General features: G+C 35.0%; 1 protein-coding gene across 1 annotated transcript in view; it reads left to right on the top strand.

The window, feature by feature from the left end:
• The window catches only part of RNF169 (ring finger protein 169), a 60,506-nt gene that overhangs the window by 10,836 nt on the left and 33,230 nt on the right, over positions 1–16,440 (top strand). The window contains exon 2 of the mRNA XM_087821657.1: positions 9,899–9,972. Within this exon, the coding sequence (XP_087677783.1) occupies positions 9,899–9,972 (74 nt within the window). The remainder of the gene's footprint in view (positions 1–9,898; positions 9,973–16,440) is intronic.

Raw genomic sequence — 16,440 nt, 5'->3', positions numbered from 1 at the left:
CAGGATAGTTGAATAGCCAGTGTTAAATAATTAAAGAGTCAAAAAAAAAGTCCAGCCATATGCCCTCATATATTTGAATTATATTTGAATTTGGTAGATGACAGGTGACATTATAAATCGGGAAGGGGGCAAAGGTTATCATTTTCAGCAAACTCTTTTAAAAGACTTTAGTACAAAATGGTGCTGGTATTAAAGCACTTTCTCACTGGTTCATTTAACAAACAAAAAAATTTTAAGCCACTGTCTTAAACAGAGACACATACCTAGAGATCATCCCTATCTTCATGGAAATCTCATTTGGGGAGTCAGAGGCAGAGATGCATAATTATAACTGGTAAAAAATGCTACTACAAGTAAGATAAGTGCAGAATGTTTTGAGGGCCTACAGGAAACTTGTAATTCTCTGGGTTGATGGGAAAAGCTTCACAGAGGAGAGGGCACTAAGGGTTTTGAACTAACCATATAATGAAAAGGAGAAAAAGCATTTTGGGAAGAGGAAGTGGCATATATAAAGTCAGAGGAAATGCAGGGTATGGCATTTATAGAAATAGTAAGATGTGTGGAGGCTGGGAAGGGGAAAAGTATTAAGAGAATTGACTGGAGTGGTAGGTTGGGTCCTGTGTATAAATCTTGGAGGCAGAGGGAAGCCAGTGAAAGTTATTAAGCAGGAGGATAATAGGGTCAGGTCTCTGTTATAAAGAACTAAGGAAACAGTGTTGACCATAGTTGGAGACAGAGTGGCCAGTTAGGCTACCGTTTAATACACACAGAATCAGTCTGTACCAATTAGGTACTGGAGGATTAGATGAGAGAAACAACCTTGTTAAGCTAGGTGTTCCTCCTCCTCTATGGATGAATGCTGGTAGTACAAAACCAGTGGGTGGTAGATTTGAATGTATGTTGATACGGTTCCAAATCCTGCACTCTTCCTAATTTTGGTATTATTCCACCTTGTGGACTATTGTGAATGATTCTTCGCCTCAAACAAAGCATAAATTAAGTTTTATTGGAACACAGTCAAAGGAGTTTATATACTAGGGTAATGGTGGATATAGTGATGGGTGCAACCACATGGTCTTGGTCTGCCTAGGTCTGCAGGGCCTTCATTTCTGCAGCATTCCTATGCCAACATTTGCTTCCGTGACTTCTTTTATTGTATGCCTCATTTTGCTTTGACTATACTGATCTGATGTGGGCTGCCTCACTATGCGTTGGGCATATGTTGTTTGGGCCATTTCCGGATTCAACAAGGAATCTTATTTACTCTGGTTTAATACCTGCTTTTGTCAGTCCTGTTGATCTTTACTCTCTCACTTTGTCCTTCTCTGACCTAGGGGTTTTAGTCGATTTGGCTGCTGTAACTGAGTGCCATGAACTGGGTGGTTATAACTGACAAAAATTTATTTCTCACAGTCCTGGAGGCTTGGAAGTTAAAGGTTAAGGTGCTGATAGATTTGGTGTCTTGTGAGGGCCCACCACTTCGTTCATAGACAGCTGTCCTCTTGCTGTGTCCTCACTTGGTAGAGGAGCAAGGGAGCTCTCTGGGGTGTCTTTTATATGGGCGCTAATCACCATCATTTTGGGGATTAGGTTTCAACATGAATTTTGGAGGGACACATTCAATTTATAGCACCAAGGTTTGGCAAAATACTGTCTGCAGGCCAGATCCAGCCTGCTGCTTATTTTTGTAAATAAAGTTTTATTGGAATACAGCCATTCTCATTCATATTGTCTCCAGCTGTCTTCATTCCACAACAGCAGAGTTGAGCAGTTGAGCAGTTGTGACCACAAAGTTGGACTACAAAGCCAGAAATATTTACTATTTGGTCATGAGTCTACACAACCTCAGGCTGCTTAGCACTCCTCATTTTTCTTTCTAGATCAAGGTACAATCAGGTGAATTCTTTAAGCTAAGGGAGCAGATGCAACTTGGAATTTGAATATTATTTTTATTAGCAGTTAATTTAATAAGTAAGCACTTTCCAGTTGCCTCCCAAATATATAGAAAAAATACTAGGTGACATTTTTTTTTAATTTAATTCCTTATACTTTCCTACAATTCTGAAAAATTCTACACAGAAAAGGTTAAGTAGAATTTTTCTTTTTGGCCTATACAACTCTCCTATATATTCTTTGTGCTTTAGCAGAACATAATTATTCACTATCCAGCTGCCACACTTACAGTTTTTTTTATTATGGCAAAAAACAACAAAACTTACCATCTTACCCTTTTAAGTGTGCAATTCAGTAGTGTTATCACACTTACGGTCATGCTCTGTTGTTCTTGTGAACTGCTCTTCCTCATCTTTCACGTATCTAAGTTTTACTGATGAGACTCAGCTTTACCCCACCTTCTTAAAGCCTTGCCTCTCCTTCCTAGTCTGTGTTCTTTTCCTCCTGCAGAGGGCTATGGCAGTGTTTGCTTGTAAGATTCATTTGGCAATTGTTTATATGGCGACATTGCATCTGTCTTCATCTCTGTAGTTATTTTAATCTATTTTTAAAACTTTTATGAATTTGTCTTACCTAGTAAGCTATGTTATAAATGCTTTGAGGAAAGGGTCTTGTGCTTTTTTCCGTGTTTTCGCAGCCCGCAGTACTCCCTTGCTTCCTCACTGCTCATTTTCTCTAACTTCCTAAGCTCTGGTAACTGTTTCCATTATTCTTACGCACTTTTATGTGATAACTTCATCTGTTATCACTAATATTTTCTTTTTCTCCCTTTGTGATTTCTACAATTATATTGCTGTTTCTTTTTCCATTTGTTATTGTCATTTCTATGTTTAATGTTTTTTCATGTTTGAAATTATAAAATATATTTCAGTCTGGAGACTTGCATCTCTCATTTAATGGTTCCTATGTTATTAAAGTAATGGCATGTTATTAAAAAATCTTTCTATATAATTTTAATGGCAGAATAATGCTACATTATATGGACTATCCAGAACTAGACTAACCATCCCTCAATATTGGACATTTAGATGATTTTTGGTGTTTGTTTTATAATTATGAGCAATGTTATAACGAAAATCATTTCTATGTAAAAGTTTTTCTATATTTTAGATTTTTTTTAGATTCCTAGAAATTATTAGGTCAAAAATTATAAACATTTTATAAGTCTTTTGTATGCAGGCTGTGACATTTTGATTTGATTAGTTCTTTGCCAAAGGATAGTTTTAAAACACAAATAGTGTAAGTTAATGTAGTAGTAATCTGTGGTGTTAATTATGTTACTTAAGTAAGTAGCCTTAAAATTCGATATTAATATTTTATTAGCTTTTAACTTTTTCTCTTTGTACTTCCTCTTTTCCCAGGTAAACACTCTTTATATTACCAACTGTAAATTGTTACTTGTCTTGGGCAAGTGGGTAAATGAGCAGTTGCATTAGTTGAAGACAGTTGGCACTTGGCTGTCATCTGCGCTATTGGAGGATTAGGAATAAACCAAAAGCTAGTAGATAAAATAGAAAACACTTTAGTGTGCTTTTAGAACACATTTGTGGTTCACTCCCTGTTTCTACCTTCTTACTTCTTCTGGTGTACTTAATTTAACATTAAAACTTCCCGTTTGCATATTCCATTTGACAGTGGTTAGTCAGAAGATTAGTGAGCAGGATAAGCAGTCAATCTTGAGATTAATACAGATAATGGCCCTTGTTTCCAGTGTATCTCTGCACCTATGTTTTGTTATCTCTTGGTGTTCTATGCAGTACTTAGGTGTTTAGTTTTATAATTCTTAGATGTTCTATAGTTGTTTCACACACATATGTTTTTCCTTCCCTAGGAAGATTGTAAGTTTCTTTAGGACTTGGCCCACTCATGTTCTACGTTTATTATGTACCTCTCTTGACTTTCTCAAAGGAACATTCTCTACTTTGTTGTGTTCCTTGCTGCTCATTCCCTCGTTAGTAATGGTTTGCGTTTTCATGATGAGAATCTTGCATTCTCCACTGCTCATGAAGAACGTAGATTTTGCTTCTGGCTATGATGGAACAAATTGAAGCAGACCAAAACTACTGCTGAGAATAACTAGAAAAGCCTGATTTAGAAAAAAATCTATATGAAGGCATTGGTAAGTTGCCAAGGCAACCAAGACTTCAGACATTTGTGGATTCTTGGCAAAGGGAGAGTGCAGCTATTAAGAAGCAGAAAAGCCAGCAGAGCTTTCTTCATGGAGCTAGAAATAAAAATAAAAAAATTGTAGTTCAGGGCTGCCAAGGCAACCAGAACCTGAGAGGCCAGATACCAGAGAGAAAGGAGGTACATCCCCCCTCCCTCTGCTCCCCTCCACCTGCTTTTTTCTCCTGAGGCATTTGCTGATTTTTAAACTGTGCAGAGTAAAAACTAAGAGCTTCACAGAAAGCTACTGAAAAGCAAAGCACTTTATAGTAGTTCTTCAGTGTTGAGAAAAAAGTCAGGACTTCTAAGGAAGGAAGTCTTGGTAAACACTCATTTGGACCCTTGAAGGGCTACACACTAGGGTGGAATGAGCTTTTCAAGCTTTGCAAAGATTGCAGCCTGCCTTGAATCAGCTCATGTCCTGCCCTCATTCTAATTGCCTATCTGAGAACACGGTGAATCCTCTGTAGGAATATATTATCCAGAGCCTCTAGACTTTTTTGTACACAATGAATGACATTCTAACAGAATTACCAGGTAAACCAAGAAACCACTCCATGAATAAAAACAGACAGTATAGAAATACATTCATGGTATCCCAGTTATGTGATAGTGTATTCATTCAGTCTCTAGTTGAAGAACATTTAGGTTGCTTCCAGTCTTTAATATTGATTTGCAGTGAACATTCTTACATGCACATCTTTGTACATATGCATGCTATTTAGCTTTAAGATAAAGGATTACCTTGCCAACTCTTGCCTTTATCAGACTTTTTCATCTTTGCCTATCTGATAGAGAAAAGCATTTTGGTTTAAAAGGTTTTAATATCTTGAAATATGAGTGAAATTGAACAGATTTTAATATGTTTATAAGTCATCTAAATTTATTTTTTCTGTTAACTTCCAGTTCATGTTCTTTGCCCATTGTTATATGGCTTTTAAAAAATTGTTAAAGAGGTAGTAAGACATAGTGAATAAGAGCACAGGGTATAAATCATGGCCCTTTCACTTATAGCAGTGTAGCTTTGGGCAAAGTAAAGGCTCTGTGCCTCAGTGTCCTCATTTGTAAACTGGGGATAATAGTATCTCTCCGTTGGGTCTTTATGAAGATTAAATTAGTTAATAAATATACAGTCCTTAGAAATGGGCTTGGCATAATGTGCTATATAACTGCTAGCCATCACGGTGATGCTGCTGCTGGTGACAGAGATGGAAATTAGCCAAAGAGATTTTTTTTTATTTGCCCAAGGGCAGATAGCTAGTAAGTGGGAGTATTCAGATCAAGGTTTAGGTCTTGGAACTCTAAGCCTGAAATTATTTTTCATTGTGCTGCACTGTTAAGTGGAACCTGCAGAGTGAGCAGCTCAAACAGCCAGGCGCCAGGCACCTTTGGATTTGAGAGTTGTCAGGGTAGTAGCTTCCCAATAAAGTTCAGTGAGTTTCTTTTTCTAATTTTGTATTTAGTGTGGATGCTTTGACAATGAATGATACTCCATTCCTGAGGATTTGGTGCAATTAGCAAAATACTTGTTTGTTTTGTTTGCCTCTATTAATAACCAGTCACCACGCCCCAGAGAAAATCCTTTTTAGGAAGGTCCTTCAAGGAAGTATAGAGCTGCTCCTATAGTTTATGTTAGACTGAATGCAATAGATCACTAGCCATAGGTGTGTGTCATTCTTAAGGCATCATATGGTTAGAGTTTCCCTTCCTGCTAAACATAGTAGTCAGAGGACAGGCATCAAGAAAGTACTAGAGCCACTGGATTCATTTACAAAATATTCAGATCTCAATGCCACCTGAAGCCCTCGCTGGCATTTCTTTTCTGTGAGGTGAAGGAAGGGTGAGTGGTGTTTCTGTCCTTTAGAAACACTTGAAAATCCCATAGAAGCTGGTGGAGGAATTGGTGAGTTTGGGACTAACTCCTCTGGACTAAGGAGTAAGGAGGATGGTGTTACCTTTTCTGGTTCTTTTGGCATCTTGTTGCTCTGCTTATTATTTTTAAAGAACTTGGTTTTTTTAGAGCTGTTTTAGTTTCACAGCAAAATTGAAAGATACAGAGATTTCCCATATACTCCCTGCTCCCATACATACATAGCCTCCCCCATTATCAATATCAGAATGGTAGATTTGTTACCAAGGATGAACCTACAATGATATAGTCACCCAAAGTCCATAGTATACTTTAGGGTTCACTCTTGGTGGTGTACATTCTGTGGATTTTGACAAATGTATGGTGACATATATCTACCATTATAATATTGTACGGAGTATTTCACTGCCCTAAGAATTCTCTGTGCACTGCCCTGCCTTCCCCACTCTATCCCTGGCAGTATTTGTTGAATGTAAATTCGTACTCTTCACTACCCCTGCCCATTATTTTTATTCTCAAATAAGTCAAGACATAGTAAGATTTCAGTCAGTATGTAGAGTACCTACTTGGCCTTATTTATGAACTTTGAGATTTCTTAATAAATATTTCAAAGTGAATTTAACTTTTCATATAACCTGTATCAAAGGAGTTGGCTCACTGTCTTTATAAATTGTACTTGCAAATAGATCAGACCAAACTGTAATTTCTTTATCTCACTAGCACCAGAGACAATTTTATAGTTATTAGATTCTACTGCCTACCACTCTACTGTCTGAAATAGTTTACAAAATGTTTTCACTCTCTATGCTCATTTGGTCCTCATAATAGTCTGTCATGATAGGTACTCTGATTTTACAGAAGAGGGAATTGAGATTGGCTTATCCAAGGCTCTGGAAGCTTCTAAATTGGGAATTAGGCTTTTAACTTTGTATTATTTACACTATATAATGGGGATGTTAAGCTCTTTGGACATCTTGTTCTAAATGCCAGCAAGAACCATTTTAGTGAAAGAAAATTTTTTAACAGTAAGCAAAAATTAACATCATTTCTATCAGAGTATCATTAAAGTATTTTTAGTCCCTTGTGTTGGATAATAGACTTATTTATTTGTAAACCTGAATAAAATTATGTTTCTTATGTTGCTTCCCAAATAAAAATAAAAGATTTTGAATTTTTAAAAGTAGATATGAGAAGAATCTTATACTTTGTACCAGAAGAAACTATGATAGAATTTGTTATTATATCTTGGCCCTAGGAAGGTCTTTCCAAATATGATGCAAAAATGCAGAAGCCATAAAAGTGAAGTTTGATTAATATAACTACATAAAAATAACCACTATAAGCTAAGTCAAGACAAATGACAGACTAGGAAAAGTATTACTGCGTGTGTGACATAAGACTAATTTTTCTTATATAGAGAGAGCTTTAACAAATCAAGAAGAAAAAGTTAACTCAGTGGGAGTAAAAGAAATCCATATGTTTCATGTCAAAGGAAATGTAAATAACCCAAACATGAAAAGTACTCAATTTTACTCATAATAATATATAAAATTTCATCTAAGCTAAAAAGTTTCATTGTGTTGGAAAAGGTGTGGTATGAGGAAATGGCACTTTCATTGCTGGTGGGACTGTAAATCGATACAGGCTTCATGAAGGAAAGATGATTTGGTGTTATCTGTCAGAATTACAAAAACACAGTGTTTTTAACCTCAGCAAAATTTTTGCTGATTGTAGCAATTTAACCTATGGATATACTTACAGGAGTGTAAAATTATGTATCTGCAAGATCATTCCTTATAGCATTGTTTTAATAGTCTCTGGAGATTTAAACTCACCTTGATATCTGTATTTTGGTCTTCCTCTATTCTCAGTATTAGTTTGTCTTCTCTTTTTTCTTAACCAGTTTTACTAGAGGTTGGTTTATTGGTCATTTTATAGTAAAAAATAGAATCAGCCAGGGTTGTTAGTTTTAATCAGCAGAAATCTACTCTGGCAAACTTAAGCAGTAAAGGAACTTATTGAGAAAAAAAATTGGTAGCTAGAAAACTTGACTTGGAAAATAGTACCTAGGATCCAACAGCAAAGTCGATATAATATGATTTCTTTGAAATTTTTTGAAACTTCTTTGTGACCTAGTATATTTTTAATTGTCCTTATTTGCTTTAAGGAATATATATACTGTTCATTGAGTGCATACATATATGTAAATATATATGATCAACTTTGTTAATTTTATGTTCAAGTTTTCTATATTTTTACTAACTTTTGGTCTGCCTGATCTGATTTTAACTATGGTATGTGAAATTTTCTTACCATTATTTTGGATTTATTAATTTCTCCTTATAAGCAAATTAGTTTTTGCTGTGATGTACATTCATATAAGTTCATGATTATTTTATCTTCTTGTTGGGTTGCCTTTTAAATCATTACATAATGTCTCTCTTTATTCTTTTTAATGATTTTCTCTTGGTTTTGCCATATACTAGTTCTGTGGCCTTGAGCAAGTCATTAACCTCTCATTTCCCCTATTGTAAAATGTGTATAATACCTACCTTATAAAGTTTCTGTGAAGTTTCACTGAGAAAGTATATACACAAAATGGGTTCAACATTAATGGATTGAAAATACTTTTTTGCCTTAAGGCTTTTGCTTTTCCTTCCCCTTGTCTTTTAAAGCATCTAATTTTAAATACTGTTTGCCTATAGTTGGAAATGTGCTTAAGGGATATGATTAAAATAGTCATCAGGACTTTTTTTTTAAGTGGACGAAGGTGATAGAATGTTCTGTCTCCCAAATCCAGGGCCTAACAATTTTCTAGTACTTAGTAGACCTTTAAGTTACTGTTTTCTGTATCTGCGTTAGGTGCAATGTTTCTATCTAAGTCTTCCACTCTTCTCAGGGGTACTAAATAAGAGCCTTTCTAAAATAGTTGAGACAGCTGAAAAATGACAAAGTCAACTTTTTGAGGAGCCTACTTTTCTACAAGTATCTATCAACCTAATGGGATATAGAGTTATTAGTAAGTCAAAATAGATACTGTTTCAATCACTGAATATACATAGGAGTATATAGAAGTGTCACGTACACTTAAGGAGTTTGTATGTACTTTCCCCCACCTTTTTGATAGCATTTAGGACTTATCTTTTATTCCTGTTCTTAACTTGGATTTTTATCATCAATTTATATAATCAACATGTATTGTGTACCTCCTATGGGCCTGAGTATCTCAGATTCAGAATTTTAGCTGATGAAACAGCATACAAGATTTAAAAATATGACATATATATATATTGTAACTAGGATAGAGAGACACAGTGCTTTAGAAAGATAGTTATACTCAGTCTCTGGAGAACCTTGAATGACATGTTGAAGAGTTTGAGGGTAAAAAAAGCAGGTTATATACTGGAAATATTTATAGATTGTGTACAGGAAAATGCCCTGGTGGAAATGTTGAAAAGAAATAGAAAAATACATTATGAATAAAACTTGAGCTCATTTAAAATGTTACTTGGTAACACTGAACTAAGAGCTTTAAATATAGTTTTTCCTTAAGGTCTTTTAATATGTTACTTTACCAGTGAGGCCCTTCCAGACCACTCTATATAAAATAATCTTTTTCTTCCATTTTACATTTATTTTCCTCCATAGCACTTAGTACCACCAGTTCCCCTGCACAAGATTGTAAACTCCGTAAGAGTAAGGTCTTGGTTTGTTCACTACTTCTCCCCAGTGCTTAGAACTGTGCCTGGTTTATACCCTTTAATAATCATTTGTTGAATGAATGTTCAAATTAAGATGAACGCAGTTTTTAGTGTAGTTTATAATGTGGGGACAGCAATAGGACAAGGTGTTGGTGGGTTCCTTCCTAGAAAGTCCTGTTAAAAACATCTTCTTTTTCCTTTCTTCTAGAGTTTATATTCAGAACACCGATCAAATTAAGCAAGCCTGGGGAACTTCGTGAGGAATATGAAAGCCTGAGAAAGGTATAGTATACATGCTATCATGCCATTCATTTCTTTAAAGTAAATTCAAATAATGGCATTAAAGAATACTTAGTGGGAGTTTTGATTTACCTAGGGTTTTTAAAATTTACAATGCAGCGCCTGTCTTTCTTCACACTACCTTATAGCAGCATAGTTAGATTGTAGCTAAATTGGAAGTAGAGTAAACCTTAACTGAGAACCTCTTCTAAGCTGTCCTTTCAAAAATGAAAGTGTAGTTCATAGTGCCTGTCACACACCTGCTGCAATAACTGGCTGCCAAGAGAGGTATTCTTGGCATTTAAATGTTAGTTAAAAGTTAACATTCAAGCTTTAATAATAATAGCTTATATTATTTTTCCTAATCTTGCAAGTTTCTTCTAATTACATGTATCTGGTATTATCTTTTATTGCGTTCACTCTGGTAAGTACTCCAGAAGAACTGTAATGTAGGCCAGTAATAGTGTAATGGAATAATTTCCTAGAGAACTTTTACTCTTGGGAAAGTTTTTACCTGTGTCTCTATCATCTTATTTTGGATATTTTCAAGCTAATTGTCTGGGAATCACTTAGAGAATTAAGACTTCAAAAAGGCTGGTAATAAGACGTATGTTACAAGATTTGTACCATCCTTCCCCACCTTCATAACTGATTAGATAATCATTCTACATGTGGATATTTAATATTTTACTAAGGTAAGTAATCCACTTAATCTGAATCAGATATCTTCATAAAACAGAGGTGAGACAGTAGTATTATTTGTAGCATTTTATAGTGAATAAAAGATCAGTATTAATAAGGTCATGTTAAAAAGATAATAGAAGACTGTGCTTAATTACTATACATTCTTTGATCCTTTTTAAAATAAGGATGTCATATGTTGAGTTGGGTCATCATCCTCCTCTTATATTGATATGGTGAGATTTTTTGTTTTTGTTTTTTAAATCACAAAGTTTTTTTCTGCATAGTAAGAAATTATTCTCAGGGACCACATCAAAAGAACCACAGATTCCTCTTAAATAAAATTCCAGAATATGCAGATACTTAGTTCTAATTTACCTTTTTAAAAACTTGGAGAATATGGAATTTTAAAGCTGTCAACCTAAAGATAAAGAGAAAACAAGGACTTGGAGGTAGAAAAAGGAGTTAAAGCAGAAGGCATAGTAAGAGTAGAGGTTTTTATAAGCCTTGAGAGAGAGGAGGAACCTTGTGGTACTTTTTTCTTGTTTGGTTTTATTTATTTATTTATTATTTATTTTAAAAAATATATCTATTGATTTTTCATGGTTTTATTTATTTAAAAAAATATATCTTTATTGATTTTTCAGAGAGAGGAAGGGAGAGGGAGAGAGAGAAACATCAATGATGAGAGAGTCATTGATTGGCTGCCTCCTGCACACCCCCCAATGGGGATTGAGCCTGCAACCCAAGTATGTGCTCTGACTGGGATCTTCTGGATCCTAGGTGGATGCTCAACTGCTGAGCCATGCTGTCCCGGTAGGAAGATGGTTTTAGAGGGGACTGATGGTATATTGTTGTTGAGGGAACCTGGACATCTCATCATTGGATTGTGTCATTTGGGTTAAATAAAAGTTAGCTACAGGTTCTTCTCCCCCACACCTCAAATACCCAAGTTATCTTGCATCCATGTATAACATGTAAAGTGGAAATTCAAGTCATAAAATAAAAAGTCACTAATGGCATATCCATACAATGGAATCCTGTTCAGCAATAAAAAGGAATGAATCATTGATATATGCTACTACGTGGATGAACCCCCCAAAGATGCTAAGTAAAAGAAACTAGGTACAAGTGACTATATATTGTGCAATTCCATTTATAGAAAATGTTCAGAATAGACAAATGTATAGAGACAAACAGGTTCATGATTGATTGGAGTAGAGGGTAGGAATGGGAATTAATAATAAATGGGTATGAGTGATTTAATTATAGTGGTGAAAATTTCTAAAGCTGATTTATGGTGTGTTTCACAACTTGGTGTAATTACTAAAAATCATTAAATTATACATTTGAAATGAGTGAGTTCTATAAGATGTAAAATATGCCTCAGTAAAGTTATAAAAAATTTAAAAGGCGCTAGACATTTGTATGGAGACCTTGATAGAGAAAAAGATGTCTCAGAGTGCATATTTTCTGAAACAAAATAAATAAATATGTAATTATGTGGATGAATCTCTAGGGAAGGAACATCTTTAAAAGGTGGTACTGAGTAAGGGATGGTAAGTGGAAATTAACTCTGTAGGATTCCCCATTACTAATTTGATGTGTAACATACTACTAATATACTTTTTATTTAGTATACCTTATTATTTTGTATAAGTGGCAGTAAAAACCTTTATAAGGGCTATAAAAAATTAACAAGAAATTTTATTCCCCTAATTCTGGTTCTTTTAAAAGATGTTTACTTAATAATCGTAGATTATCCTGCCCATGGGGTAGTGTTATGCCTACTGAGGTTACTGTGGATTTCTAAATTTTATGATTTTGTGAATAGGTTTATATTTCTAAGTATGTTTAAAATTTTCTTTCTGCCATATGTTAAACTTGTATTTTTCAAATAAGAAACTTAATGTAGGGGTATGCAGAGCAAAATGTGAATATTTCTCTTTTTCTTATTTCCCACTCTCTTTCCCAGAGGTAACTGTTGGCAACAGTTTAGTGTATATTTTAGATCCTTCATCTACTTACACACACACACACGCACACTTTAGTCTTTTTCAGCATAATGAAATCATGGTGTGTATTCACTTATTCATGGTGTCTTTACTGTGTGCCAGGTATTGGGTATACAGTGCTGAGTAAGATATCCGAGGTCCTTGCCCTCAGGGAGATTTCATTCTAGTTGGGAAGAGTGTAAATAAGCAAACACATAATATGTATTAATAAAGCAGGATAAGAATAGTTAAGGGGAGTGGAAGAGAAACTTGAGGAGCCACAAATAGACTGTTTTAGATAAAAGTGATCAGGGAAGGTCCTTCAGAGAAGGCACCATTTAAGTTTCAACCTGAAAGAAGTGATGGAGCAAACCAAGTTACAGGTATAAGGAGAGCGCATTCCATCCAAAGGAAGCAGCAAGTGCAGATGCCCTGAGACAGAAACAAGTTTGGCTTGTTCAGGGAGCAGTGTGGCCAGAGCTAAGTGTGCAAGTGGTAAGTGGAAGGGTGGTATAGGGTTTTGGTAGGAGATGAGCTGGGAGAGATAGAAAGGCCAGATCAAAGAAGGCCTAGTTGACCTGGTAAGGAGCCTACATTTATATAGAATGTGATGAGAAGCTAGTAATATGATCTGGCTTAGACTTCTAAAAGGTCCGTGGTTGCTCTGTGGGAAATAAGCTGTAATGGGCCTAGGAGTTAGAAATTGTATTTACTGTGAATAGTAGAGCCCTCAAAATAATGACTCAAACAAATCAGGAGTTTTATGTTTCTTAACAAAAAACTGGAGGTTGGCAGTCCAGGATTGATATGGCAGCTCCATGGCATCAGGGATTCAGGCTCCTTTTGTCTTTCTGTTTAGACATCAAGTGTGCCTGTCTCATTGTGGTATAAGTTGGCTGATACTTCTCAAAAAGCTCATCTAGACAGAAGGCAGAAAAGCATGGTGTTTTAGCTGGGTACATTAACTTCCTAAGTGAAACCAGGATTATCTTATTAAGGAAGGAGAGAGTGTATATTGGGTAGGCATCTAGCAGTCTGCCTCATGGATCAAGAATGGAAATAAGACCAATTAGGACACTTTTGGAATAAAAGAAGCATGTTGGAGAGAGAGATGCAGTAGACTTGAAGGTGGATACAAGGAAGTTGCTAGTTTGGAGACCATGGTTCTTTAAGGAGGGAATTGAGAACATGAGGTACATGTTTATTGATGCACAGTGAAAGAGTTGTGTGATCAATGGATGGGAAGTTTTAATGGTGATAAAGAGTTGTAAAAGTAGGGCTACTGGCATATAAGTAAAGCTGGAAAGCTAGGAAGTGGTGGCCTAAATGTGAGGGGGTTAAAAGTGAGTCTGGGAGGTAGTTTAGTTATTGGACATGACAGGGTTTAGGATATGATTGTGGGAGTAGGTAACTGAAGTAGGATGGAAGAAAATATTTATTTAGAAGGAAGTGAAGAAACTGAGAGAGTATTCTGATATTGAAATCTTTAGGAATGATCACTGAAGTAGTTGGAGAGAAACTTAGATGATAAGTTTTTCTATGAATTAGGGGACTTGACAGAGAGGGATCTTAGGTATGCCAGCCTGATGATAAATACTTGAAAGAAGCCAGGATTTTTGAGGAATAATATGATCCATTACTTTTTTTTTGCTAACAATATGATTTTGGGGGTTGGGCTTTCAGATAGATACTTTTTCATCCTGAATAATATTTCATAGTGTGGATGAAGCATAATTCACTTAGCCATTCCATTATCATTGGTAATTTAAATTGTTTCCCATTTCCCCCAATTTAAAAGGGATGTTACACTGAATACACATGAATGTATATGAGCAGATATTTCCATTACCTTAGATTCCTAGAAGTGAAAGTGCAGATTTAAAGGGTATGTATACTTTGTATTTTGTTGGATATCAACAAGTTACTTTTTTAAAAGACTTTTTCAGCTTACTCTCTCACCAACAGTAAATGAGAGTGCCCCCTTTTTTCAGATCCTTGCTCTAAACCATTATCATTATTTTTTAATATTTTGCTAATCTGTTGTATAATATGATATCTCATTGCTTTAATTTACATTTCCCTGATTACTAGAGAGGAGGAGCATCTTATGTTTACTGGCCATTTATATGCTTTCCGTGAATTGCTTATTTATAACCTACAGATGTGAAAACCAGTTCCATCTTTTGGGTATTTGTAATTTTGACTGCTAATAACATGCTTTTTTGTTGCTGTTCTATGCTTTTATAGATTTAGTGTGTTAAAAAGAAGTTTTACAACATTTTAAGTATAAGGAGAGTATTAGCATATGCTCAGCCTTCCATCTTGCTGTATTGTTTGAGAAATTATTCATTCTTAAAAAATATGTATATATATGTATATATACACACACACTCATTCTTGTTATATTCTTGTCTGCAGTAAATATGTTCAAATGAAAATATAATTTTCAGGAAGAAATTATTTCAATATTGAGTTCATTTTATGTTTTCATTCTATATGAGATTGTAAGTCATTTTTGTCTTTTGAAATAATTGATTCATCTCTTGAAATTCTATTTATTTGTTGGATTAAGCTTCTTATTTACACCGTTATTTCTTCTGCTTATACAGTATGTTAGGTACTTAACTTTGACCACGTGGTTAAGTAATAGTTGCTTTATGTTAGAGTTGGTAAACATATTGCCCAGCATGCGCTTGTTTGTCTTTGAATCATTGGACTCTGGAAGGTTGATGGTAGGGGAAAAACAGCCTTTGCTTCTAGACTGCTTATCTCCCTGGTTTCTGTAGTGGGAAAGATGAACTGCTTTCGATAATTCTGTGGATCACATGAGTGGTTTAAGCTTTCTCTGAATTGGTTTACTGACCTATCCATTTTCTTTTTTCTCCCTCCCCACTGGTTCGTTTTTGAGGAGTATTTTCTCCCCATTGCTGGCTAAATTATTCAAGTCGTAAGCATGCAGTTCTGAGTCCTTAGCTAGAGCACAGAGTAATCAGATATGGTCAATGAGTTACTGAAGGGACTAATGTCTCTATAAGGCACACGTTAACTTTGGTAAAGGAATTTTTTTAAAGGTAAGTTATCTTTTAGGACCTAATTATCTTTGAACTTATATATCTTTAAATTCCCTTGTATTATCTTTCTGCCATGAACTATAAAATATAGTGTACTTTATTAAAACTTAACATTTCACTTAAATCTATTTGACTGTGTAATGAATCATTAGCTGAATGTTGAGGGGGCCTTACCCCTAACCCCTCCTTTTTAAAAAAAAATTACTTATTTTAAAAGAATCTTATATTTACCTGGTAAGCTTAAAATATGTTCTGTCACACCACAGAAGTAGCCGGTTATTTGCTTGTTTAAAAATATTTTTCCTATTATATTGTAAAATCTTTCAAGATGGATCTGTTTGTTTAGTCTCTTTAACTCTCCACTGCATCTAATACAATATCTTGCACATAGGTAGTCATCAAATGCTGATTGATTTGTTGATTATATAGTTTCAGAGCCATTTCTTTTAAGAGAAATGGCTTGTGTAAGAATGTATGGCTGGCTCATGATAGAACTAGTGGTATTTTAAGATTTCTAGAGTTCTTTTTGCTACAACACTTTTTTTTTTCCTTCCTCTGAAATGTTATGTAATCTTTGAGGAAATGCTTACTTTTAGTATGTGCTGAAATGCCTCTCTCTGGAACCAGAAAATAGATACAGCATCTTTGAGAGCAGGTAAGCTGTATAGTACTAAGAAGGAAAAATGCAAAAGAATAAGTTTTAATTTTGACTGCATGAGGGAAGA

The sequence above is a fragment of the Miniopterus natalensis genome, chromosome 11 (assembly GCF_054644295.1).
Source record: "Miniopterus natalensis isolate mMinNat1 chromosome 11, mMinNat1.hap1, whole genome shotgun sequence".
Classification (NCBI taxonomy): Eukaryota; Metazoa; Chordata; class Mammalia; order Chiroptera; family Miniopteridae; genus Miniopterus; species Miniopterus natalensis.
Note: the sequence above shows the minus strand (reverse complement) of the source record. Positions and strands in the feature narration are given on the sequence as shown.